This window comes from Phalacrocorax aristotelis, chromosome 5 (genome assembly GCF_949628215.1).
Source record: "Phalacrocorax aristotelis chromosome 5, bGulAri2.1, whole genome shotgun sequence".
NCBI classification, from domain to species: domain Eukaryota; kingdom Metazoa; phylum Chordata; class Aves; order Suliformes; family Phalacrocoracidae; genus Phalacrocorax; species Phalacrocorax aristotelis.
Window position 1 is genome coordinate 61,050,988 of NC_134280.1, and position 27,413 is coordinate 61,078,400.

General features: G+C 39.4%; 1 protein-coding gene and 1 long non-coding RNA gene across 6 annotated transcripts in view; one reads left to right on the top strand and one right to left on the bottom strand.

Moving 5' to 3' along the window:
* The window catches only part of PPFIBP2 (PPFIB scaffold protein 2), a 110,556-nt gene extending 87,281 nt beyond the window's left edge, over nt 1-23,275 (bottom strand). Inside the window, exons 1-2 of the mRNA XM_075094877.1 lie at nt 22,977-23,275; nt 1,471-1,568 (exon numbers count right to left, since the gene is read on the bottom strand). Coding sequence (XP_074950978.1) covers nt 1,471-1,537 — 67 coding nt within the window. The 5' untranslated portion in view covers nt 1,538-1,568; nt 22,977-23,275. The remainder of the gene's footprint in view (nt 1-1,470; nt 1,569-22,976) is intronic.
* Nucleotides 23,276-23,399: 124 nt separating this feature from the next.
* LOC142057929 (uncharacterized) overlaps nt 23,400-27,413 on the top strand; it is a 363,120-nt gene continuing 359,106 nt past the window's right edge. Inside the window, exon 1 of one of the 5 annotated variants that reach the window (XR_012660813.1) lies at nt 23,400-23,659. This is a non-coding gene — a long non-coding RNA (uncharacterized LOC142057929). Of the gene's footprint in view, nt 23,660-26,803; nt 27,047-27,413 lie in introns of those variants that run through there. The other 4 variants (XR_012660809.1, XR_012660812.1, XR_012660810.1 and 1 more) reach the window with 4 other exon arrangements.

Sequence of the window (27,413 nt, forward strand, 5' to 3'; positions counted from 1 at the left end):
GCAATGGCTAAGAAATTATTTCAGTTCCCTAGTTTATGAATTATGGTTTGGGACTTGTTTTTCTTGTTACCTCTTTACATATCTGAGGGATTGCTTCCCTCACTACCATGTACACGTTTTGCAAGAGGTGAAAACATAAAATCTCAATTAACTTGTGTTGGTTAAAATCTTGTTTTAATAAGGTTTTCAGAAAATGAGAAGGCATTCAGAAAAAGAAGCGAGAAGGAAATACATATCTAAATTTCCCTATTTGCCTGGAACTTGTTCCATTGGTGAAAAGTTATTTGTGGAGTTATATCTACCATATACTCACATTTACACTTCTTTATATCTTAGCAGTCTGTTTAAGCTTGCACATTTAGAGTAAAGTGAAGACTCATATGTGGATGAGAAAAAAAAATCTAGAGATTCTTTAAACGAAAAATCCTGGATAATGACTTCCTGCCTAATCATGGCTAGGCTGATGTAATATTTGAAGCTCCATACTAGTCTCTGCATAGAAAGCTTTACTAGAAGAGAAGGAAGAGCAGGGAGAAGCACAACTGCAGCAACAAGAAGCTGATGTCACCTTCTTCATCATGAAGGGGGGCAGGGAATGAAGGCACAGAATGGGTGTCACTACTTAAACTTAGAGAGCTTTAGTGAATGCTTTCCCATTGTGCATAAGTGAGATCATGGCCCTACCCAGATACTTCTTTTAGGAGCTCATACTGAGTGGTGTGTGAGCACAAACCCCAAGGCTACTGGGTCCTAACCACAGAAATCAACTTCTCTTCTTGGATGCTGTAATGTTGAGAGAAAATTTTTTAATTGCCTTACCATGAGAGCACCAAAAGACAGCAAATTCTGTCTTGCATCATATGCCTTCCTAGTGGACAGCTGTGTAAAAAGAAATTCATAGCTCCACTCCTGAATATAGATGTCAAAAAAAGATATGCATTCTAATTCATTAGGCCATGAAGGTAATTAATAGCTAAGCTATTTTAAATATATACATCATAAATAAAGAAAATTGTGTATATTTTATATATATACACACATATTTATGTATATCTATATATGTTTGTGTGTAAAATACAGATATATACTATCTAGCAATCTGAAAGCCTTGGTGAAAACTTTTTGCAAAGACACACCAAAATAAAAAACTAACACATACCACATGGAATGTTACCACATGAATTAGGTTGTGTTAAAGTTACTATATAGCATTACAGCAACGTAAATATCTCTTACTTCAATATTCACATATCTGAGGTAGAATTGTGGGCTTTCTGCCTTTATTTTACTTTACATTTTCTTCATATAACTGATAAACAAGAGAAATCTGTGCATTACAGAGAACTTGACAAATTGAGAATGATAATTAAAAAGTAAAAAAAAAAAACCAACAGAAAAATTGCAGGAGGGAAAATGACAAACATTGTTAAATCTCAAAATAGTTTCATGTAAAATAAAGCATTATTATACCTGCAATGATGTCATCCATCTGCTCCAAAGCTGCTTCCAGCATATGACTAGCATCAGAAGCCATCATTAGTGATTTCTTCAGGCCTTTATTCTTTCTACTGAAAAGACAGACAAAACCATGTGTATTACACTAACCCAGACCTGATAGAAAAATATGTCACTATTACATTATAAAATCAGCCGCACAAGCAAAAGTCCACACTAGCAAAAATACAGCCGAGTAATATAAAAACTAAGAAAATTGTTCCTATTCTTTAAAGATGACTTGGAGTTTCTGAGGTTTTCATTCATCATTGATTTTTTTTCTTTTTTTAAGAGATTTTACTAAAACAAGGAAATGCAGATGGAAACGAAACCAAACAATCTCAAATACTGGAAGCTTGAGATTCCCCTACCCCTCATCCTTAACAACAGTTTCCTAGATTCAAAGTTGAGTACATTTCAACCTTTTGCACTGTGGGGAAAAAGAGGACTGACTAGGTTTCAATGAAGGAATGAACACATGGTGAAAACCTATAGAAAACTCTGTAGGAGCTCTGCTTTTTGATCACTATCCTAAGAGTAACAATAATTCTGAAACAATTTTTACTCCTCCTTTCTACACCCTCATTCAATCTTTCTACCACTTCTTTCATGACACTGAAAATACAGTTCTTCCTGTTCCAATAACCAGAATGCCCCAAGTATGAAGTTTCTGAAGTTACTGCTGCCTCTTTGAAACAGGACTAAAGGCATTCATGTTACCATCTGACAGGAAGGATAACAAAATGTTCCAAAATTAGTCTCTACTTGTGAGTTGTTGTTGCTGGACTCTTAGTCAAGTAGCAGTCACTATTGTCAACAGATGACATTTCAAAGGCGAAAAGAATTTGTGCTGTCCATTTCACTGCCAGTGAGAAAATTCTCACTGAAATAAGGTCCTTTTGCACATCACGTCACTGCTGAAGTATGAAACCAGTGCCCATGCAACGATGATCAGGGATCGTACTTATGCATAATTTTTGCAGTGCTCTAACACAAAACTCAGAATACTAACAAAGCCTTTGAAGGGTCATAGAATTTTGTTTCTCTTCCATGAGGGATCCAATTCAGTCTTTTGACATTCAATCTTGTGATATAGCAAGTTTTTAAATCTGTGGTTCAAAACTGTTCCATTTTGACAGCTTTCTAAGCACCAGGAAAGACACCTGTCTGACAATGGCTAGAAGTAGCCTTCAAATGATGCAGGTTGTAGATAACTGTATAGGCAATGGTCATATGTTTGTGGGGTTGATTAGTCCAATGCCACTGAAATTTCACTAATCTGTATTTATCATGCAATTACTTATGCTAAGAATTCAATTACTTTGAATTTAAATAAATATTACAAAAATCTCTAATGGCAAGTCACATAGGTAAACATATTTTTGTACAGTGTTCATCCAGTGACAGTTCAGACACTGGCCACCTTGACCAATTGCACGACTGGTAGCTAAACCACCCATGTTTCCTCTCTCATTTGGAGCCTGCCTAGACACTAGACTGCAGAATCAGCAGGTAGAAGATAAAGTCAGGTTTAAAATAAAAGCTTACACATTTTTGTTTCACAGGGACAGTAAGAAAAAAAAATCCCTAAAAGTACACTTAAGGCTGAGTCCAAATTACTGCATTATAAGAAACATTCAATCGCAGTCATAAGCCCAGTGCAACGGAAAATTTTTATTGAGTTAAAATTATTTGCTTGTCTTACAAACTAAGAATCCAGAGATGCAGGTTTTTCTCCATGGTGCTGGTGAAGTATACACAAAGAAAGCTAATTTATTAATAACCCCTGTGTTATCAGTAAAGTGCGTGACCTATGTCCATTCTATACACCACCACTATCTAGAGGGACAGATGCAGGAATATTAGTCAGAAACTACTATGCTCTGATATGAGCTCCGCCATTTATAGCTTGTTGTAATGGGTAAGCCATTATTTAACTTCAGATAAAATTGATCTGAAGAGCAATATGAGAATGCCATATTAGAAAATGGAAGAAAAAATCTTCAGTGTCACCCAAGGCAAAGATTAATGTAAATGAATGGTGGGTTTTGGTCTCTCCATTTTTGTCAAAATAATAATTTAAGTATGAACCAAATGTAACTGAATTTCACCAAAATAATCTGACCCAAATATTTCATTTAATGGTATTAGTCGTAACACAAGTTACGCTCAGAATAATCTGGAAAGTCATTAAGTCAGCTGATATACACTTAAAATTTCAGAATGCTTACACATGCCAACTTTACAGACACTCCCTCTCATTCTGTTACTTCAATTTGCTGGTTTTGGTAGATTTCCATCTTCTGTTGTCACATTTATCTGCCAGTAGCTTAGTAGATTGACTAAATACTTTAGAGATACCTGATTCTGAACTGCAATGAGCCCCTTTACTTGCAATAATTCCCCCAGTTCAAAGCAACCGTAACATCAGTAATAATCACCTCAGTGAAAGGAAATCCACGTACAGTAAGCAGCTGCCAAGGAGCAGCTAAAAGCACCTAAAGTAAAGTAAGCTTTTAAGTGAAGGAGCTTTAGTTTTAAAGTTACAATTCTAAAACTTACTTTTTAAAGTAAGGAACCTTAAAAGTCCCTGAAGTAACTAAAGCTAAAAAGTACCTAGGCTACCTTGGTCCTTTGGTGGCTGTGGCCACCAGCCACTCCCCCAGAAATCTATGGCCACCATCTGTGTTGGTAAATTAGGACAGTAGACTGGCTCAAAATTACAATGGAGAAAAAGAGTGAAAAATACTAAAAAAAAATCATAGAGCTTCTATTTCTAGATTGCACTGCATGCTCTTATTTGTGCTGTAAGCTCTGCTCCATGTGCTTAAAGCAGCTAGAGCAAAACACAGTTATTAACAAGAAATGCAGGACTACCATTTCTTCTAAACATCAGATATAGTATTTCACCATCTGTAGTGAAAAAGGTACAGAAAATGCTGATACATTACATTACAAACTTGAAATTTTACTTAGAGAAAAACCTTCCGTCAAGATCTTGGCACAAACCAGAAAGTTTTCCTGAAAAATACCACCAGAACTGTCTTCCATCTCCTCCCAGCCTCTACACTCTGCCTGTTTTCTCACCTGTATCCACAGTGTATTTTCTGCTTAACTACATTAAGCTGGAGTAAAACCTGCTCATCAAACAACAATTTATTAATAAAAGCAATGTTCTTTGCTCCAGAGCAATAATGTAATATTACTTGCTTGACATCTTTTTCTAGACAGACCTGTTGCTTGTGCTTCAGGCAATTTTTACTTTCCCAGCCACTCCCTTCTTACAGTTTGACTGTTCTGAGCATTATTATGAAAACAGCTTGTTACACCTCATACGCTTTCTGTTACCATTTCTGGTCTAGTTCTATAGAAATATCTGCAATTGTGGATTCTTTTTCTTCTTATTATTAAATAACAAATCACCTGTATCAATCCCAAGGCATGCTGAGTACCTCAAACAGTATCCATCTATTTGCTGGTATTTTAATTGCAATTCCTTTTATGGTTTTCATTCCTGATTGACATCAACAGATGCAGAACACCATGACTTATCTACCTATATAAAAATATACATATATTTTGAAAAATAAGTTTTTTTCAGCTTTGGTAAGGACTGAACAAAAACTATCTCTGACATTACAGTACAAACTTTAATATTAGCAAATTCTAGCCTTCAGGATTTATTAGATTAATTTATATCCAGGCAAATACAAGAACCAATCTACTCACCTTTTCAGGTCCCTAAGAAGAAAATAATTTACTTTTTTGCCTGACCAGTAAAAATTGCTCACTATGAATAGCCAAAGTTTTACTGTTAAGCAGACATAAGTCTAAATTATTATCATCCCTTCTGAGCACATGCTCATACTAATTTAGAGCCCAGCCCACAGATAAAGTTATTGCAACCCTGTTTGTTATAATTACCTAAGTAATAAGATCTCCCAGGAAGTGCAGACAGAGCAAACTGGTCTGAATGCCCTAAATTTATTTTGCTCAGCTAGTTTTACCCTATAAATCCCAATCTGAGATTTGCATTTCAAATAAAAAGAAAAACCTCTGGTAAAACTATTGTGCTTAGAGCCAATATCCCTTGCAAATTTCTTAACCTACTTTCTGTATGTAAAACTACAGCTTACTGTGTCCAAAAAGAACATAATATTTAACAGATGTATTTACTATGAGCAAGATGTTCCTTAGAATTATGAAAAGCCTTAATTAAATTTGAATCTTTTATGCCTGCCTTGAACCAGCAGCTGTCCAGAGATAAGAGCATGAACATTTAGGCAACTCATAAGTCAGATGTTTTTCCAAGGTTGCTTCTAATAATGAGGTTGCCAACTTTATCAGTTATGGAGAGGGGTGTGGTTTTTGACAAAAACTCCTGAAATCCAGATCTTGCCTTAATAGCAATGCTTTGCGTGGCCTACAAATTCTTCTTACATTCAAAAGACATAGCTAATAATTAGTTACCACCACCTTTTCTTCAGGATGAATAAATACGTGTTTGTAAACAGTTTAAAGATTCAAATTCAAGTATCACATTGCTTTGAACTTAATGGTGTAATGAAATATCAAGTGGCTTGGGTATGCTTCAGAAGTCCTCCATGCTTTTTTCAGCTGCAGGATGACTCCTGAGCTGGAATGAACAAATGTGCACAACTTCCACCCCCGCCATTTCCCACCTTGCTTCTCCCCCAGCCATGTGCTGGATTGTATCCAGTCACCCCACAGGAAGACAACTGCTGATTCATCTCTCCAACCTGGCTCAGTAGTTTCCATCACACCAACAAATACAGAAGTTATAAATACATATTTGGATCCTGGCCTTTTAGAACCTGGCATATGTCTCTAATTAAGTTAATCCATAATCCTAAATAACCATCCACAGCTGGTAGGAACTGAAGAATTTCTGATGATCACTAGAATGACCGCTCAAGGAACACTACTTATGCAGCATCCTCCAGGACTATCCAGCCAGAAATCTTATTAATCTGATTATAGCTTAAATTTAATTTATTTGTTAATACAGACACTACTTGCTCTATTTCCCCTTCATATGCTTCCTTGCAATAGGCAGAAAGGTAAATGGAACCCTTCCTTAATTGATTACCCTTTATGTAATAAAAATAAATAAAAACAAGACTATGGAGGGTTTTTTAAGAATAACTAGAATTGGAATTCAAAAAATATTTTTTCAGCTAGAAAGGGTAAAGGGTCCACACTAAAGGAGAGGGGGAAGCTCTAGAGAGAAATACAGATTAGCCAAAGTTGAATGAAGACCTGATACTCAACTGTTTCACGTAGATGGTAGAAGAACTGGTAAAGTCTCTAGTCAACATATTGCTGGGAGCCCTTATATGAAGGGACATCCTCAGGTGAAGCACAGTGCTAGTACAATACCTCCATGATGAAAATGAGCTAAGTAAGCTCATTAACTAAATAAGCTAAACTAATTTCTGCAGACAGCTGGATATTTCTACCCTGGCACGGTAAAACCCCCACATTTGTGTGCTGCTGACAAAAGTTGGGGTGACAAGCAGTAAGAACTATGCTGCTTTCAAACATATTACCCTAAATAATTTGATTTAAAATATTAAGGGAACTGAATGTGGTTAAATTTACTGCATTATGAAGTAGCAAAGTCAATGCGAAACATCTGTTTTCAAAAATAAACCCATTAAGTTTTCTAATATGAGTCTGAATTTCAATTTTGGGGGAAGGGAAGGGGAAGGAAAAAAGAAAGCACCCTTAAAAATACACTAAATTATCTGACTGATACTTTAAGAACACAAATCACCTCATAGTAACTCCTCCACAGGACTCATGGATATTAAGTTACAGTTGCTATTGGTGCCATAACCAAATTTCCTGATTCATGTTTGTACAAAGTCTCATCCTTACATATAAAAGCTGATGCTGACAGAATGGCATGTGCAAAGTGAGGTTTCTTCTGCTCCTCTCTATAGCAGTTCTATCAACCGTAGAAAGCCCTTCATTCCTTCAGTGTTGTTTTAAACATTGTTCATAAAAGCTTAAAAAAGCACTTCATAATTTAATTTTAAATTGTTATATTTTAAGATTTCTCTCTATTATACACAGTATAAAGGGAACTGTTGTAGCTTCCAACTCTGCAAATCTTAAAACCGAAACTGCATTCATTATTTATTATTATATTAAGTGAAAAAACACCCAAAACAAACCCCTAATCATTTTACTTCAGTTGTCATCTGGACTAGTTCCAATTTCTAGCTAGTTAAAATTTCAAAAAACCACAATCAATAAATGCCTTGGATTTAAACTTCAACTGAACAAAGCATTACCTGGTAAAATACATAAGAGGAAAGTTTCTGAAGCAAAACCTGAACATTTCTGGTCTTAAAATGTATGCCATTCATCTTTGTATTTAAAAGTCAAATTTGGTACTACAGTTCACATTTAGTTTTAGAAGTATTACAATTAAGAAGTTATCTACCCTTGTCCTTATGGGGGACTTCAACTTGCCAGATATCAACTGGGAGTACCACACAGCTGGGACAAACAGGCCCAGAAGGCTCCTAAACCATCTGGATGACAACTTCTTGGTACAGGTACTAAGGGAACTGACCAGGAAGGGTGCCTTCCTTGACTTGTTGCTTATTAACAGAGAGGTCCTCATGGGTGAAGTGGAGACTGGGGGCTGCCTTGGCCACAGTGACGGTGAAGCAGTCAAGTTTAAAATCTATGGTGACAGGAGGAAAGCTGCCAGCAAGACCTCAACTCTGGACATGAGGAGAGCAGACTTCAGGTCGCTCAGGGAACTACTTACTAAGGTCCCCTAGGAAAAAGCTTCTGAAGGTGCTGGGGTCCATCAGTGCTGGTCGCTTTTTAAGTACTGCCTCCTAAAGGCACAGGAGCAGACAGCCCCAAAGTGTAGGAAGTCAAGCAGGCGAGGCAAAAGGCTGGCTTGGCTGACCAGGGATATCTTCTAGAAATAAGGTGAAAAAAGAAAGTATATGGCCAGTGGTGAGGTGACAAGTGGCAAGGTCAGGTGACATAGAAGGACTACAGGGATGCTGTTTGCCTCTGCAGGGAGGAAATATGTGCAGCCAAATCTCAATTAGAGGTGAAGCTGGCCAGTTCTGTGAGGGACAATAAAAAGTGCTTTTTAAAATACATTGACAAAAGGCAGGCAGGAAATAACATTGGCCTGTTGCTTGATGAGAATGGTCACCTCACAAGCAGGAACATAGACAAGGCAGAGATGTTTAAAGCTTTCTTTGCCTTGGTATTCAACACTGATGGTGGGTGCAGGGACCTCCAGAGCCCTGGGCTAGAGAACCATGACTGTGGGAATGATAAACTCCTAACAAACCCCAAACTTGTGCAGGACTTGCTGCTCCAGCTGGATCCCTGTAAGTTGATGGGGCCTGATGGGGTCCCATCAGCTGGCTGATGTCACAGCGAGACCTCTCCCAATGATTCTTCAATGCTCTTGGGAATCTGGAGAGGTCCCAGTTCACTGGAAGCTGGCAAGCATTGTCCCAGTCTTCAAGAAGGGGAACAGGGATGACCTCGGTTACTACAGGCCCATCAATCTCACTTCTGTGCCTGGTAAAATTATGGACAAGATTATCCTGGGAGTTATTGAAAAACACCTGAAAGACAATGCAGTCATTGGTCCTAGCCAGCATCGGTGGATGACGGGAAAGTCCAGCCTAACAAACTTGATATCCTTCTATGACAAGGTTACTATTACCCACGTAGTTGACCAAGGGAAGCAAATTGATGTGATCTTTTTCGATTTCAGTAAAGATTTCAATACCGTCTTTCACAGTATCTTCCTGGACAAAATGCCCAGCACACAGCTGGATAAACACGTAATGCAGTGGGTGAGCAATTGGCTGATGGGTCGGGCTCTAAGGGTTATAGTAAATGGGGTTACATCGGGCTGGCAGCTGGTCACTAGTGGGGTTCCACAGGGATCCATCTTGAGGCCGGTACCCTTTAATCTCTTTGTAAATGAGTTGGATGCATGACTGGAAAGAATACTTATTAAGTTTGCTGATGACACAAAATTGGGAGGAGCTGTTGACACTCTTGAGGGCAGAGAGATCTAGACAAATTAGAGAGCTGGGCAAACACTGACCATATGAAGTTTAACAAGGGCAAGTGCCGGCTTTTGCACCTGGGGCACGGCAACCCTGGATGTACAGACAGACTGGGGAACGAGAGGCTGGACAGCAGCTCTGCAGTTCTGGTCAATGGCAAGCTGAACATGAGCCGACAGCGTGCCCTGGCAGCCAAGAGGGCCAGCTGTGCCCTGGGGTGCATCAAGCACTGCATTGCAGCCAGGTGAGGGAGGGGATTGTCACGCTCTGCTCCGCGCTGGCATGGCCTCACCTCGAGTGCTGTGGGCAGTTTTGGGTGCCACAGTATATTAAGGATATAGTAGTAGCTACTAGAGAATGTCCAGAGGAGGGCCATGAAGTTGGTGAAGGGTTTAGAGGAGAAACTGTACAAGGAGCGGCTGAAGTCACTTGGTTTGTTCAGCCTGGAGAAGGGGAGGCTGAGGGGAGACCACATCGCGGTCTGCAGCTTCCTCCCAAGGGGAGGAGGAGGGGCAGGCGCTGATCTCTTCTCCCTGGTGACTGGTGATAGGACCCAAGGGAATGGCAGGAACATGGGCCAGGGAAGGGTTAGGTTGGATATTAGGAAAAGGTTCTTTACCCAGAGGGTGGTGGAGCCCTGGAACAGGCTCCCCAGGGAGGCAGTCACAGCACCAAGCCTGGTGATATTCAAGAACCACTTGGACAGGGCCCCTGTGTAGGGACAGGAGTTGGACTCGATGACCCTTGTGGGTCCCCCAACTCAGGACATTCTATGATTCTAGACCTCCAAAATTCTGACATTTAAAATAAATTATGGAGTTTTTTTCTTTCCCTTATAATCTCAAGTATTCACTGGCCTCAAGGTCACAGCTTCAAATTTTCTTCCATAAAGGTCGAAATTTCAACTAGGTTACCTAAGTTACTGAACCCCAGATCCAACGCCTGGAAAACTGCATCTCTCCACGCCCCACCCTCCACCCCCCAAAAAACCCCAAACTAAACAAAACCCCAACAATAACATTCAAGAGGAAAAACAAACTGAGAAATTATATAATTAATGATCCTGTGAAAGTAAATTCATGCTCTAGTAAACTGAAAGGTGAGAAACAGTAATAAAAGTAAACACAGAATTAATGCACCATTGAACTTTTTATGCTAGAGTAAAACAGAGGACAAGACCTTGACAGAAATTGAGAGACATTAGGTATATATGATTAACAAAAGTATTCAAAGCCAGCCTCTACAAAAATCCTAAAAATCTAGACAAACTATACTGATGGAAAAAGCATGATTTAAAACTTGAGAATTAGGAATAACATTTCTTACAAATAGTTGTAAGGCTTTCTCAGTTATCTCCGAAACAAAGGCTTCTCAGCCTGGCCATGACAACCTACTGGATCAGGCCAGGCCCTTACGGAAAATCATAGTGTTCAATTTTTATTTGCCTTTTTGCATTTCAGTAAAGTTTGTAAATGGAAATAATTCTTCTTGCCCATTAAGCTGTGTAATTGAACCAACTCAGCAGAACAAACACTACTAATACTTCCTTGATTAATCTATTAAGTACATGTGTATAAATCCCACTGTGGATACAGAAGTGTATATGAGCACTGAGAAACAGATTTTGCATTAATTTATGCAGGTACCATTTGGAATATTAGTCTGAAAACATAGATGTTTCATTGAAGAAGGCCACTGCTAACATAGGGCCAGAAGATCTGGTATCTCAAAGGAACGTAAGGAGGTCCAATTTTCAGATCTGCTCACAGTGTCTATTTTCTTCAGTTCCTTGATGTACACAGAGGATTGTTGTAAAAATCAGCTGCCTTGCCAACAAAGAGCAAACATTCCTCAGCCAACTGGCTTAGCTTTTAGAACCCATACAGCCCCTGGTCCTAGTGCCTCAACTTCTATTTATTATTGCCTGTAGTGTAATCAAGACAGGTATCCATCAGATTCATATGACTCAGAAGCAGAAAACAGCTATGTATTTTTGGAACTCTTATGACACCATAAGAACAGTCATGCTTGTTCAGACTAAAAGTCTGTCTGGCCCAGTGCTCTGTCTCCAGTGATGTTCAGTGCAACACAGGTGCATAGTGAGTAGTCTCCTGCTCTATCTTTCCCAACAGTCAGCAAGCATGAGTCTTTATGAAACACAGACTGGATAGGAACCAACACATTTCATAGATGTTGAAGGACCTACCCTCTGTAGATTTATCAGATTTCTTTTCCAAATACATTTTGTATAATTTTTCAGTGAATGCTCTGACATTACAGAAAAAAAAATACACCTGAAAACCAAACCAGTGGTTAATCACTGCTCACTTTTTCTTGCCACTATCTTACAGTCCCTTTCCAGTTCTATTTCCCTTTCTCCCCTACAACATCCCTGTTTAACTGAAGAGACATTATCCTGCAAGTCTCTCCTCAAAACCCAATCCATACATTTCAACACACTTGCTGCTTCTCTATATACTTGTTTGTTTTATTCTACCACTGTTGAGATGAGATGACCAAGGCTACATGTAGCATTCTAGTTACAGGGTATTTCTGACCTTGAGAACAATGCCACAAAAGAAATCCATGATGACATAGGTAAATATGTGTTTCCACACAGAGTAAAAGCAATAGATCTTTACAGAAATAACTCACTTTGGAGGATTAGAAGAGCAGAGAGCACTAAGCATTCCTTAAAATGGCCAGACACTAAATTAGGTGAGGATTGGTAGAGGAATTGACACCAGCAGACACTGAGATACCAGAGATCTGTTTTTCTGCAACAGAACCTCAGAACAAAGAGGAGGGTTAACATGCTAGAAAACTGATTTTCTGTAATCAAAAGAGATAATCTTCATCCACAAGTTTTCTAAGGTAAAAAGCTGAGGTCTAGGTAACACTACACAGAGAAACAGTCCGACATAGACAAAACTAAGTGATATTTCTTATGACTATCTCATTACAAGATGCTCTACTCTAGGTTACTTAGGTTATAAAGCTGTGTCCTGAATTTGCCTCAACTTTATTAATGTGACATGAAGACTTTCGTGAAGTCTACACTCAGCTTTAGATGTAAGGCTTAAAAACAAATACTAAAAAAGACAGATTTTTTGACTTTGTAAAATTTAATTTTGTATTTGTATTTTTTCCTCTTTGAAACATTTTGTGCAGCAAAATAACTGGAAACATCACTAGGCTGGTTTAATATGACCCACCCTGCATTTGTGAACACAAACATGCTGAATTCACACTAACAGGATCTAACAGTAGCAAGTACTTCTGTATAAATTTAAGCTTCTGTAGCATTTTTGAGGAAAGCATGGGAAACAAAGAAAGGAAAAATATACTACTTCTGCTAGAAATGGCAAATTCAACGTAAGTGAATCTGCTTGGATTAAAAGCATTAAACTAGGAACAACAAATGTATCACTATGAAAAGCACCACATCACTCATCACATTAACGAAAATATAAATTTTAACAGCTGTGTCAGTTTAATGCCTCTGCGTAGAAACAAGACATTCTTACATTGATTGCTTCCTGAAGTTTAATGAAAACATCTTTGGAAAAATCTGTCTTCAAGTTTTTCTTCTTTCTCTGCCTAAAGAATAGGTATAACCAAGAGGCAAAAATTCTCCATGGCAAGTAAAATGACACGTTTTGTTGATTTTGCTCCTCCATTATTCAGAATATGGGATATCTTACTCCTTGTAGAACTGGCCAACACATAAGAAAGTAACTGTATCAGCCACTGTGCTATAGCTGATTTCTAAATCAGAGAGTGATATATTTTCCTATCATATTTACTTTCCATACTTAATGGATTAACATAATTTTCTGATTATGAGAAAAAGCATTATACAGAGAGGCAATGTTGCAAGACAGACACAACAGTAACTTGACATCCAAAAGCAACATTTAATATTTTTAAGATTCACACAGATGAGAGAAACTTGTAATATCTCCCAGCTGAAGAAACACTGTAACTGGTGGCAAGAAAAATGCAACATCCTTTGTTCTTGTTTCTCCAGTGGATCCTAGAAGAAAAATGAATACCGAGATGACCAGAGACAGATTAAGCACCCACTGAAACCAGAAGCTGACTTTAGAGGGAACACAAAGGAGCCTATAATGAATGTGTGCCTAGATATATAGGTGTCCTCAATGACCTAGTATATGGAGGAGCTATATTTGCTTACAGAAAGACATGCTTACTTAGCCAAGGATCTTAACAGAATCACCACACTGAAAACCCACTCAAGTGCTCAGCTTTTCTATTTCACATTCACCTACATGCGTTGCTAATGTTTCCACTCTATCGCCCAACTACAAGTAAGTTTCAGGTAACTGTATATCCAGTTTTGAGTATTTGATACCAACTTTTTATAGGCTTACAAAAGAGTTCTGAAGTGCCCAGAATGCTGCTTCCATAAAGTAAATACGTCTGATGAAACAGGATACAAAAGAGATCCTGGAAGCCTACTGTTACATACAGCACCTTTTACTATCAACCATGCTAGGCATTCTAGAGTTCTTACCAACCACAAAGCCCATCATGCCATTTCTGCCAACCATTTGAAGGGTTTATTCTCAGTTCTATACAAACGTAAAATGAACAAGGTCTGTGTCAAATCACGTTATCAAGGTGAAGTCAAATAAATTTAAATTTCTCCCTATAAAATATACATGATACATAGGACTAGGAAAGATATAAGAAAATGCACAGCTGCAGTTCCACACAACAGAATGCCTATTTGAATTTGCAAAACTTAAAAAGTATATGTCACTTCCAGAAAGAGACTAATTGCTCAGTAAAACCGGTTCCATGTATGAGCCTCCAAATCTACCATTTTCCAGTTTAGTCATTTTGGCTGACAGGTTTGCTAGGACACTTAATTCAGAAAGCTTTTGGAAGTTTGCAAATTAAAAAATGCCTTTCTCAACACAAACTGAATGCAAGAACTGGACCTAGGAAGAGACCCGTTCATAAACTCAGTATGCTTCTGGGTTTTATATAAATATTTACATCTGAAGTTCAGGATGCTGTCAGCATAATTCATCAATGGGCTATGTATAAAGGATCATTTTTATTTTCTTTTAATAGCGAATTCCTATTACTTTTAGGGCATGAAAAGAATAGAAGTTAAACCATTATAATGAACATACATAGGATTTCTCTAGTTTAATTTGCAGATAAGAATTTTAATTATCTACCTGAATGTGAACACTGACCCAAAAATATTTGGCAAAAATTAACACTATAGCCTAAAATTTGTGCTACTATGTGTTACTTCCAGTCCAAAGAAAAACACTTTCATAAGATTGAAATAAATGTAAAAATTGCAGTTGTTACTGCAAATGCTAGAGTATAACAGTACCTGAAGCAATACATTGTTATAAAGTTAGTCAAATAAATGGATTAGACACCTTTGTACTTAATAGAAGGCAAATGAGAGAATTCTTATATTACTTTAAAGGGCTTAAGCGTCATTATAGCAAGGCCAGAAGTCCTAAAGCGCACCGTCACAGTCCCAAACAGCCATAACACCTGAGGTATGCTGAGTATCAGGCTTTGATGCATCCTGTCTTACTTCAGAGTATTTCATGTTAAGACTCAGAGCAGCTTTTTAGAAATGTTTGAAAGGCTTACTCCTCGTATTTGGTCTGATTGTGAATAAACTTATGGAGTTTCCTGAGGTAATATCTTGATTGTGTAGTTTACTGTTTGATAACAATGTCTTTATTGGACCTGTTTATTAAAACAGCCACAACAAGAAATTATTTCAGGCTAATGGCTTGCAAACTCCTTTAATCCCTAACAGCTACCAGCTGATTTGTCTTTATGAAAAATCTCTCAGAAGTTTCTTGCATATGGGGCCAGGTGACAGCACACAAAAATAAAAATAAAAAAAACAATTGAAAAAAGATTGAACTATTGAAATGACCATCCTTTGGATGAAATTAAGTTTTTCTTCTATTTCAGAAGAGAAAAGGAAATCAGAGTTCACTGTCAGTTTCTGCAGTTTATTTCATTTTCCAGAAAATGGATCAAAGTGTTCTCCCATATCGGTGATCATGGCATCTTTATACTTTCATACTAAATATGTAAGTAAAATTTGACTTGCTATTATATATGAGAGATTTAGTCCCCTGTGTTTCAGTGGTCTTCAAAAACTCCAAGTAGAAATATTCAATACAGTTTTATTAATTAAAAAAAAACCCAAACCCTATATCCAGTCTTTTCCTACTTGAAAAGAAAATTATGGTCATGTTAACAGACACTGAAATAGTGCTCTGTCATGAGGAAATTGTTTCTTCTCTATTGGTCCTTACTGATAAGGGATAGTTTTGCTCCATGACAGAAAGAGTACTGTTTACTTGGTTAAGAAAATCAAATAAAATACATTTGCTGTAAGGTTATATTTACAGGCATACTGTCTGGCAAACTAAGCAGTTTTATCAGTCTCAACTGATTTGGAACCTCTGCTTTTGAGTACCCAAATCTGTGTTTCCAAAGGAAGTGAGCAGCTGCTAGTCCTGTTCTTCACAAAAAGTCCCTGGATAATAAGAGGCTTTGACTAAATGAAAAACTACAAATGACTGGTGAATCCAAACTAAATTCATTCTAGAGCATGAATTCCCGTTGTACCAAATCATTTACTCCAAACACAAACTCCTCTCCCCAGGCAGTCTTCTACAGTCCATCCTTCTGCAAGTAGTTTACATGAAATGAGAACCAGCTGAGCTTCACAGTCTACAAACAAAACATAAGACGCTACCAAATTTCCTAATTAAAACGGAGAATACAATCAAAGCAAAACAGATTTGGACCACAATTCTTGCAACAGTTTTCTAATCCTTAACTTAATCTACAACTGTTATGAAACGTTGCATGCATGGGACAAAGTATAGGTGAGTAACTGTTGTGGGCTATTAAGTATTTTTCACAACACTACAGTATGTTCTGCAAAGCAGGCCAGAACAGATCTTTTTCTTGTATAAAAGCTTGTTATAACAACTCTCCTTTCTTCTGGTAATAAAAGGCTCCAATATAATTTTCCTTTTGTACATATGAAGTTTGCCAGATCAGGCCATAAAGTGCTCTTTTCAGTTTCAGGTAAAATTACTACTTTGGAAGCATTCATCTTCCTGCATTGAAGAACATTTTCATTCAAGATATACTTAACTAATCATTTATAAGTTTATGACAGAGATTTTCAGGTTTAATATAATCTGTACTGATACTAAAATACTTTGTATGTATACTTTTCATTACAAAAGACTACTTTCAAGAAAAAAACCCTATTTACTTGACTCATTTTTATTTTTTTCAGATGCAATGAACACATTCTTTAAGCAAATTACAGGCCCTACTTTTGTTGACATTTTACAACCAGTCTGTGTTTCTGGTGCATTTAAGTAGCTCAAAATTTTAAGATTTGTTCTTCTTCCCTTCTTGAAACAATTATTGAAGTATTTCTTACAAAAAAGGTTACAACAAATGCTTTACTTATATATGCTTACATAGCACTTGCATAAACATACGTGAGGTTCAGCTAGAGGAGGTTTTTTTTGTTTGTTTGGGGGCGTGGTGCTTTTTTGCTTTGTTGTTTGGGATTTTTTAGTAGTAAGTACATTTAATGCAGTTAACAGAGGTAGCTGGGGCCCATGTCTGAGCTTCTGGATTGAAGCAATTACCTCATTTCCTACAGCCTCACAGTTTCTGAAGTTGTTAATAGATGTCCTGAACACATCTCAAGATCCAGTGATTTGTTTTGCCATTTTTTTCTCCTGGTCTGCTGGGTGACCATGAATCTGCCAGTGAAACTAGACAGTGATGGCAAGGCCACTGGAAGAAGACCCATGCTTATGTGATTTCTCACTTGTACTGTCACTGCAAAGTATATAGAGAGGTTACAATCATAAATAAACCAAGCACAATTTCATATCTTAGGCTGGGAATACAAACTTTAAAATAAAAAAAAAAAAAAAAAAAAGGTTTTCCACATGAAAAGAAGGAAAGACCTGTGCTCAAACTTAATGGAGGTGTTAACACAGAATAATTGAGTCACAGAATAGTTAAGGTTGGAAGGCATCTCTTTGGATCACCTACTTCAGTTCCTAAGAGCTTGTTTTTGTTAGTATGCAGGTTAACATTGGCTGGAGTGTCACCAAGGCACTGAATGTATAGGACAAAGATGATTTAGCAGAAATTTCATTATGAACTACAGAATGATAGAACATTTTAAGCAAAAGATGGAGAAGTCTTATGCAAGATGATCTTAATACCTCCCTTGTCTAATGCTAACTGCACACAGCAAATACCATCCAGGTGAAATGCAAAAGCTTTGATTCCCAGGAAGGTTTGTACTGGTTTCCCATCTATTTATAATATTGGATTTACCTCCTCAAGGTCTTTGCTACAGAATTTTTTTTCTCTGGAGCGAAACATCAAAATACTTCCGTTTAGAAACTGACTGGATTACATACATCAGTTTATCATCTTCACAGAAACACATTCATAAATCTTACTGCAATATCATTTGAATAAGATGTTCTGATTATGCGTTATTAAAGCAGATGCTACCATCTGCATTGTATTGTAGTGAAATAAAAATATGATTTACTATATTCAAGAGACACTTGGCAAATATTTCTCCCTGTGAAACTAAGACTTCTGAAATAAACTTTGGGTTGAGAATAGTGCAATTTGGAAAGAAAATGCTTTCTGTGAGCAGTAGACAGAAACAAGAAGGCACCCCCAGCTAAGTCACCTCTGAATGTGGAGACCAACCAGACTTGTTTTCAGAAGAGGATAAAGTAAAACAGCAGTTCCCATACTGTCAGTGCTTGAAATCCAGATTAGAGTTCAGCAGCTTAGATTTATCTTCAGTAATTACTTTAACTGGCATACGATCTGTTGATCTTAAAGAGTATGAAGACATAGCCAACAAATGAATCATTCTTTATGAATATTCATCGACATTACATTGTTTCTTTAATGAAAACGACTTGCAGTCAGCCTTTGATAAGCAACACTTGTAAGAGAGCCAGACTTTGGACCTGTCTTTTTCTTCCATTCAGCATGTCTTGACCTTGAGCATTCAGTCTTATTTCACCCCTCCAGCCTAATTCAAGATTTTGCTGAAGGAGCATCAGGCCTGCTAATCTGTTTTCTCCAAATTCACACCTGCTTCAGGAAACCATCATCAATTTAGCACCATGTCCTTGGGTGATATGCAAAAGACGTCTCATACAATCAGCAGTTCACACTCTGTCACTGCAAATTTTTAGAAGTCAGATCCATCATTTACCATTCCAGGCATGTTGTCTGCCACATGCTATCTGGTCACCATCAGGTTTCTTATCTTTTCCCCTCTCTAAACCACAAAATGTTCTATTTTTTCCCCTGTATTTAATTCTCAACTTTTAACTTCAGTTACTTCAGGTTTTACCTGGAAAATTCAGCTAAACAGATGAACACACATTTTTATGTGGATGTAAAATAAATATATCTCATATCACACACACAGAGTTGAGAAAAACACTAATGGCTCCCCATTACTTTCTTGATCACCTGGCAGAGAAATAATGTCCTGTGTTATGCATGTGAAGACACCAAAATTTCTTCTTTGATCAGTATGAAAATATACAGCTCTTGCCCCTCAGAGGCTTTGGGTTACAGGTCTTCCAGAAATACTAGAAAGCTACACCATATTCATAACAATCTTGCTATACAGGTTATCAAATTAGAGTTTAAAATCCAGGTCATACTTACAGTCCTTTAAACCACTACATTGTAACTTGGCAGATGCACAGTATAAACATAAAATCCACAAATTGACCCAGGCTGGTAACAGTGCCATTAGGTTTTACTTTTTATGTTTCTTTCAGATAGAAATTATCTTTGTAATTTAACTTCTTTGTTCTCTGCATCAATTAATTGACAAATAAGAGCAAAGTGCTATTGGGAAATGGTTTTACAGCAAATAAACACAGGAAGATGCAAAACAAGAGAGGTAACTGTAATGTTACAAGGTCACAAGACACTTGAAATAAAAACGTGCTAAAACATAGGCAGAGGCATCTAGCTACAACAAAAGCGCCTTTATTTTGTTGCTTAATGTGCATCTATCTAAAAGAAGAACAACTATAAAATTTTGTAAAGGGGTGCAGGAAGAAATTCAAGCTGTCGCAGTTTATCAAAGATATGTTATCATGTCAGAGCTGGTGCTTAGACAAAGTTAAAGAACAGATTGTCCAAAGGTGGGAGTCTCAGTTTCTTCAGCTCTTCAAAGTAACAGGTGAGTTGATAGCACAGAACAGACAAGAGCAGACTGGGGAAAATTTAGAGAACTTAAAATAGTTCACTGCTTAAACCTTCCCATTTTCAAGGGATCAAGTTACTGAAGCGAAATTATTTCATATGCATCTACTGAACTCTGGTAACTGATCAAGTGCATCCAAGGGCAGCCATTGCTGGCTAAACTTTATTCAGTAGCTTATGAGAATTTCAAGATTATACCTTAAGAAGTTGAATTCACTGAACTCTGAGGATGAGGTAGCAATCTGAGATTATAAACTTCTCCAAAGATTTGAATGATGCAGCTTCACTAACAGAAAAGTCTACTGCCCTAAACAACATCGTCTTCTGTTGCAATACTATTTCTACACCATTAGGTATTTCTGGAAAATGGAGAAAAGCCTTGCTTGGTACGGTACTTTGAATGATAATGTGTTTGCATCTATACCGAGTGATCACTATCACAAAACACATTATGAGTCAGTTTTCTACTTTGATAAACACTGAATCCTCTGAAACGTACTATGGACATAAAAATCAAGAAGGAGGTTTCACCCTATTCCTGTAAATATCTTTTTTTTTGGAGGGAGGGGGGAAGGTGGATTTTTTGCTAACTAGCAGAGTCCCACTGAGGCTCTGAATTCCATGTATGAGCATAGTCCTTTGCTAATCTTACCAGGTCAAGGCCCTCATTTGTTTGAGCTGAAAGGCTCAAACAAATCCCTAGCTGTGGGGAAAGTGAACTAAGTTTCTGGTCTGTCTGGGAATAGTCTAATAAGAGTGAAAGTAGTGTCTAGGGATAAGTGCTTTAGAGGTTTTTGTGGGAGTTTGTTTGTTTGTTTTGAAGAGAAAGAGACTGGAAAGCAGCAAACAGGAAACAAGTTAGGTAACCAAGGGCTAGAAGCAGAGCTGCACATGGATCACTATCTTTTGTTCTTTTTCATTTTGCCATGTTTTGCACTCTTAGCACATTCTCCCTCTGCCTTTTCCCCTTGTTTGCTGACCCTGTCAAAGTGTTCAGGGAAGGTGATCTTAAGGTCCTCACTTACTCTTTTCCATCTGTTGTCTTCCCATCCTCCATTCAAACACACTCTACCACATTAAGTTACATTATGCTGCCTTAGAGCCTGCACAGACAGTCTAGAGTAACAGACTCAGTCTAACAGAAGCATGACAGATGAAACAGGGAGAATTGATTCAAGAACCCAGAAAGCACTTCTTTAGCCTATGCCTACACCTATATATTCTCGCTTCCTTTACACGCGCGCGCGCACACACAGAAAGACATCACTTTTCCACACTGCTGGTACCATGTTAACAAAGATGAAGTGAGATCAGATACAGTAGGGGTGAAGAGAGGATAGTGCTTCCCACCCCATCTCTGCTTATTCTTTCCCTACTTCCTTCCTGTCCTCCCTGCTTCTAGCATAGTCCTCATATGGATGGGGCTGCTGGAGTGATATCAAGATCGTAGCAGCAGTGCCCTCTGCCACCATTCCTCTAATTCCTCAGCTTCCTGGGACAGGAGGTGAAAGCAGCAAGGGAACACGGAACCAGGGAACAATGCTCCCACCCCTGTTCCTACCATGCTTTAGCCACACAGATTAATCAGTTTCTGCCCCCTCCCTTTAATTTGGCTCTTTCCATAGGGCAGAGTCCCAGATGTACGATAGATAAACTGCTATATGTTTTGCCAAGACACTTGGTTATTACCTGGCTTTGGTAAATAAAGCATTTAAGTTTTCAAAACTGACACTAACATTAGTTCAAAACAGTTACAGGCGTATCATGTGTGTCCACAACAGATACAAACATCAGCAGTCAGTGTCAAGATCAGCCTTCAGCTATCCCTCAGATTAAGTCTTGTTACTGGGGGCTGGAAATGATTTTATATATTATAAATTGTAATATAATTTTTTACATATTATTTTTTCCTCATATTCTGGGACCAAGCTATACTTGTCCTGAAGACAAACCTAAGGTTCTTCAGAGTTCTCCCTCTGCTCTAATTTACACTAGGCTTCCTTTAGGTTCAAGAGGCCCTTAAAATTGCTCCCAACTGGAACTATCAGAAAATGGAGGGTAAATCCATATCATTTAAAAACAAACCATATTTTGCTTAGGCTTGTCCCAATTTGTTCTTTCACCCTCCTGATGTGCTGAGTTTTACCCCAAGCATTTCTCCATTAGAAAGATACAAGGAAGCAAAAAGATTTATTGATTTTAGCTAAGTTCATACAGCAGATCCAAATCAAAGCCAGGAACACAAGCAAAGTAAATCAATAAACCTGGAAAGCTGAAATTCAGCCTTCTTTGCTCTCCCACATACTCTTCCCACATTTCCATGTGTGTTTCAGAATGAAGCCTTTCATGCACCTGTTCACATATTCCTGTTTAGAAAAAACAAACAAAAACCACAGAAAAGTACCCCTCACTGTTCCCTCTCCTGCCAAAACCCTGCAATTAAAAATCTGAAATTGTAGAAGACCTTTATGACTATGGAAATACAATATGTTGTACATGCAAATCTTCAAAAGCACATATTGCACTTCACCTGTATACAGTCAGATCTGCAGTTACTGACCTACCAAATTAATGCCTAACATCTTATTTTACCCCATGCAAAACTGAACAAATGATCATACACAAAGGGGTGTGATTCCTTATCCTTCTTGTAAATGTTAAGAGGGAGGTATTTTTATCATAGCAGCGTGATAACATGAGTGCCGAACGATGAAACTGGAGATCGCTTGACATCTCCTCATACTCTTACCTCCCTTATCTCTTTAGTGGTAAAACAGCCCATAATAGCCAGTTTTATCTTCCAGCTGCTCTTTTCTGAACATCCTTTTAACTATCTTATTTTCCCCACATACCTCCTTCCTGAATTAATTTTCAGCTGTTGACCGGTGGGGGGAGCGGAGAACACCTCACTTCCACTTCAGAGAACTTGGCTGGCAACCGGATGTCATTACTGACAGCAGAGTTTCTGAATCGACTGTTCTACGTCAATAAAACGGTTTATTTACTAAACTGCTAGTTGAACTCGAGTTTCAAAGCTTTGCTCACTGTGAGAATAAATATTTAACTTACAGGAGCCGCGTCTATTTAAAAGTCTTCTCAACAGCGCGGAGTCCTTAACCCTCACCGCAAGAGCGAAGCGTTAGAGCAGGAGCAGCACCGGGCGTCGTGGCCGCACCCGCAGTGGGACTGGCGGAGGATCCCCTTGTGAGGAGCGGGAGGAGCGCCCCAGAAGCCACCCGCAGCCCCCGCACCCGCTGACCCGCTCCCGCACGACGGTGCCTTCGCCGAGCGGCCGCGACGCCCGGGACGACTCGGCGCAGCGCCCCACGGCCGCGGGGACGCCCGCAGCTCCCCGCCGAGGCCGGACCCCCCCGCCCAGCGCCCTCCCACACAGCCCGCCCGCCCCCGCCGCGCGCCGCCCCCGCCGCGCGGACCGACCTGCTGCCGTCCCCACATGACAGCGCGGCGCGGGGCGGGGCGGGGCAGGGGGAGGGCGCGCGGGCAGGTGCGAGGGGCCCGGGACCGGCGCGCGGCGGCCGTTAGCTCGGCCCGGCGGGGGCGGCATGCGCGATCCGCGGCGCCTCCTCGCCGCCGCCCGGGAGCTGTCCGGGCGCTTCGAGACCCCCGCGTCGGTCGGACCCCGCAAAGGCGCGCCCCGCTGAGCCCGGGCGGGGAGCGGCCAGGCTGGCGGGACAGGTGCCTTACCCCCGCTTCTCCGCAGCGCCCCAGGGCTGGCGCAGCAGCGCCTCAGGGTAGGTGTGCCCGCCCGGAGCGGGTGAAAACGCCGGACGCCCACCACCGACCACCTGGTGCCGGTGTGAAGGCAAGGCTACGCCAAGGCTCCTGGTTACCGAGCCTGGCCCCGGCCCTGGCACTGACAGGACGGACAGTAGAGGCGACTCCTTTTCCAGGGTTCCTAGCGGGCTCCTGGCTGGTGCCTCATGACCTCTCCTGCCGTGCAGAACCCCAGTTTCCCTGCAGTTTGCCCATGTTCCCTGCAGGAGCTGGTGAGGTCTGGCTGTCCGAGCTGCAGCCCTCTAGACTTTGGCTCCACAGGAGCCTTTCCTATCACCTCACTCCAGAGATGAGAACTGGGCATTATCAGACCTGCAGGGAATTTCAGTGTGAAGGGAAAGGTTTGGACAACTTGCCTCTCCCCCTGTCCTGTCCCCTGGTTTCTGAGTTTTATTCTTTGTATCATTGTTACTGGAAGTAGAACAACTGATTAACACTATGTTGTTTTCACTATTGAAAACAACACTTGAAAACAACATTGAAAAGTACTACCAGGCATACTTTTGGTGCATATTTCCACATATCAGGGATTTTCCAGGTTAACAAAAATGTTATGTTATTGAGAAAAGCAACACTCTCCTTCTCCAAAGATTTAAAAATCAGGTATTCTTATACTTAAAGCACTTACCTATCTTAATTCTATTAGTAAAATTACAGCATAGGTCATTTATATTGGTGTAAGTGTTTTATGCTATATTTCTGTTGACTCCTGTTTTAAAAGCATTCCATAACGCTATGATTGCAAAAATCGTAACACAGCGACTCACACTCAAAAGGTGTAGGTTTTTCTTCTGTCTGTGGAGATCCCACGATTACTTCTGGAAATACGAAAAGTGCTGCAAGTTTTGGTCACTGGGAGTTTACTGGTCACTTTGAGTGCCTTGCTGATCCAAAATCTGATAAGGGTGTCTGTTGTCTTGTTTTTACCCAGACAGATCATCCCACATGGGTGGTACTGACACAGCATGCATGTGCTGAGTACTTCTTATGATGTCAGTTTTCTAGGGAGTTGGCTAAACAACAGCAAGCATTTAGCAGAAAGTGAGATAAAGAGTTTCGAGTACTTGTAACATCGACAATGTAATTAACACACACTTTTCACTGTTTGTGGAGTGGTTGTATTTCAACCACCACTGTTTGCTGTCTTCCCTTTGCGATGATGTTGATTTCCATCTAAATAGTCTAAGCACGTTCAATATGCATGATGTTTTAATGTAATTCTATTACTTACAATAATTGCCCTCAATTTTAGAATTTCCTTTTGCCTAGCGTAAGCTTGTACTGCATTGAAACATTTTCTTCGCTGTTACCAGCTGATGCTCTCTGACCTTGTGAAGAGTTATGTATGATTTCAGTTTTCTTTTAAGCTAGACGGGAGACCAAGACCATGAATCACATACCAGATAGCCCAGATAAAGAACTGGACCTCACTTACAGAGCAAACATGTTTGAGGTGGGAGAGGGAGAAAATAGGAAATGAAGTAGAACGCCTTTGAAACGTCTCTGAACTTGCTAAAGAATAATTAAAACTGGCAAGAATCCACAGGCTTGCTTTTGAATTTTTCTTGTCTTTCCTCTCAGCCTTGATGTAGTCATCTTAAATAGGTCACATAGAGGAGTGGTCAAATTTGTAATGGTGGTTAACATTTGCAAATTTGTAATACTGGTACCAAAAAGTATTACTAGAGCACTGCTTGTTGCAGTATCATCAAGCGACTTGGGAAAGAGTCAGTGGAATTTAGAACAGTCTGAGCAAAGCTGGGAGTCTTTCTCAACACCAGCCAGGTTCCCCCTCCTTTTCCCCAACCAGCCTCACTGGTGGTCTAGGACAGGTGTCTGGGTGACTTTCCACATGATGGAAACAGCATCTGGGACCTTGTTTACTCCTTTATGGCCGTGTAGGGTTGTTAACTTCCTTTCTTGCTTATTCTTGAGATGAAATAGCCAAGACCCTGCTGGTACATGCTGTACACCAGTGTTTTGTTGGGAAAAGCAGTGTCAGCCAGTGCATGGGAAGGCGAGTATGGCCTTGCCCTAGTGCTCTGAAGGGAAAGGACCTGGAACAGAGAGGCTGTGCAATTACTGACGCTCCCTTGGGAAGCAAAGGCAGAAGCTGAGGGAGGTTGAGCAGCACAGGCTAAGCACAGAATACAAACCGCTGTCCTGCTACCACTGCAGCATTCATGAGTAATCGTTTTACTGTTCCATTTCTCTGTTGTTTCACATATGGAGTGCTGATAGCACTATGATAATATTGTACAACCGGAAAGGAAAAAGAATCCTAATTTTGGGCTACCTTGAGCTTGTTGATCCTGTCTATCCTGTTTAATACCATTTTAACTGAAGTGGATTAGTTCTGCATCTCTCTTGGTTTGGTCGGTTTCAGAAACATTCCCTCATCTGTCTTGGCCTCTTGGCTAATTACTATTCTAGAAGTCCCCCCCTTAATAAGAGTGGTTTGTTTCTTTTCTGCAGTAGTGCAGAGACATTACTGTCACAAAGCTGTCATTGTGTTAAGTCTTTGCTTCTCTTATATAACAATGAAGCTTATTCAGGGAGGGCAGAACCATCCTTCTCAGAAAAGACCCATGAAAAGAGCCAGAGAGGAAGGAACATCAAAAGAGAACACTGCTGGACACTGCTTTACTGACCATCTTAATCTCTTCCATCTCGAAAAATCGATGGAAAATTATCTGTGAGATCCCAGATGTTACTCTATAACTGCTTATATCAACTAGATCTAATGACCAGGATATATGTTTATTTTGCTAAAAAACTGTTGAGAAGAACTGTCCTAGTTTCTCTTCCTCAGTGTCACAGTCACATTATGGATCATGCTGACAAAGGTGAGAAGCCCTGTATTTGAGTTCAGGCCATGTTTCTGATCCTGTGAACATGCCTGAATGGTGTTTAGGCTTGTGCATGTTAGTGGTTCGTTCATTGTGCACTGCTTGGTCTGTTGCTGGATTGTACAGAAAAGTGGCAAAATGGTTCATAGTCACTGAAGGGTAAGGACCAAACCAGACGCTTAGATGTAGGCTCTAAATGGCTTTGCTCCTTAGATAGAAGTTCATGGCTATGAGGTAGGAAAAAAATTCATGTTTTGATACATCAATTTGTTGTATGTTCCAAATTGCTGTTTTATTTGCTGAAAAGTTTTTATAAAGCTTTGATTTTACTGTTTGTAAAGGAGAGTAAGTTAGCTGCAACTAATGTAGTCTAAATTCAGTCTCAATCATTCTAATTCTTTTATTATCAATTTATTCAAGAATTCTTACAAAAGATACCCAAGATCCTATGTCCTTCTTTATCAAAAGCTTTACTCCAGGAAGGCTACAGCAAAGGTTAGTCACAGTGTGATTTCACCGTTTTCCCCAAATGACAGTACTCTATTCATAGACTGTACACCAGCACTAAAACAATGAATAAAAGTTGTGATGCAGGGCTGTGAAAGCTGCAAGTACTGTGTAATCTCTTTGTTTGTGAAAAAATGATCCATTTAAATACTCAGAGATTTCCTTTCATGTAAATGTGGTTAAATCGGCTGTAGACAGGAAACAATGAATTGGAAAATCCCTCCCCATTGACTCCATACAGCTAATCCATTATGTCTCATTAGAAAGTGTAGCCTGCTTTATCTTTAACAGAGATTTGTGTCCAGTCCCGTTACCAATTTCCTCTGGTAAGGTAGACAGCCTTCTCTTAATCTTT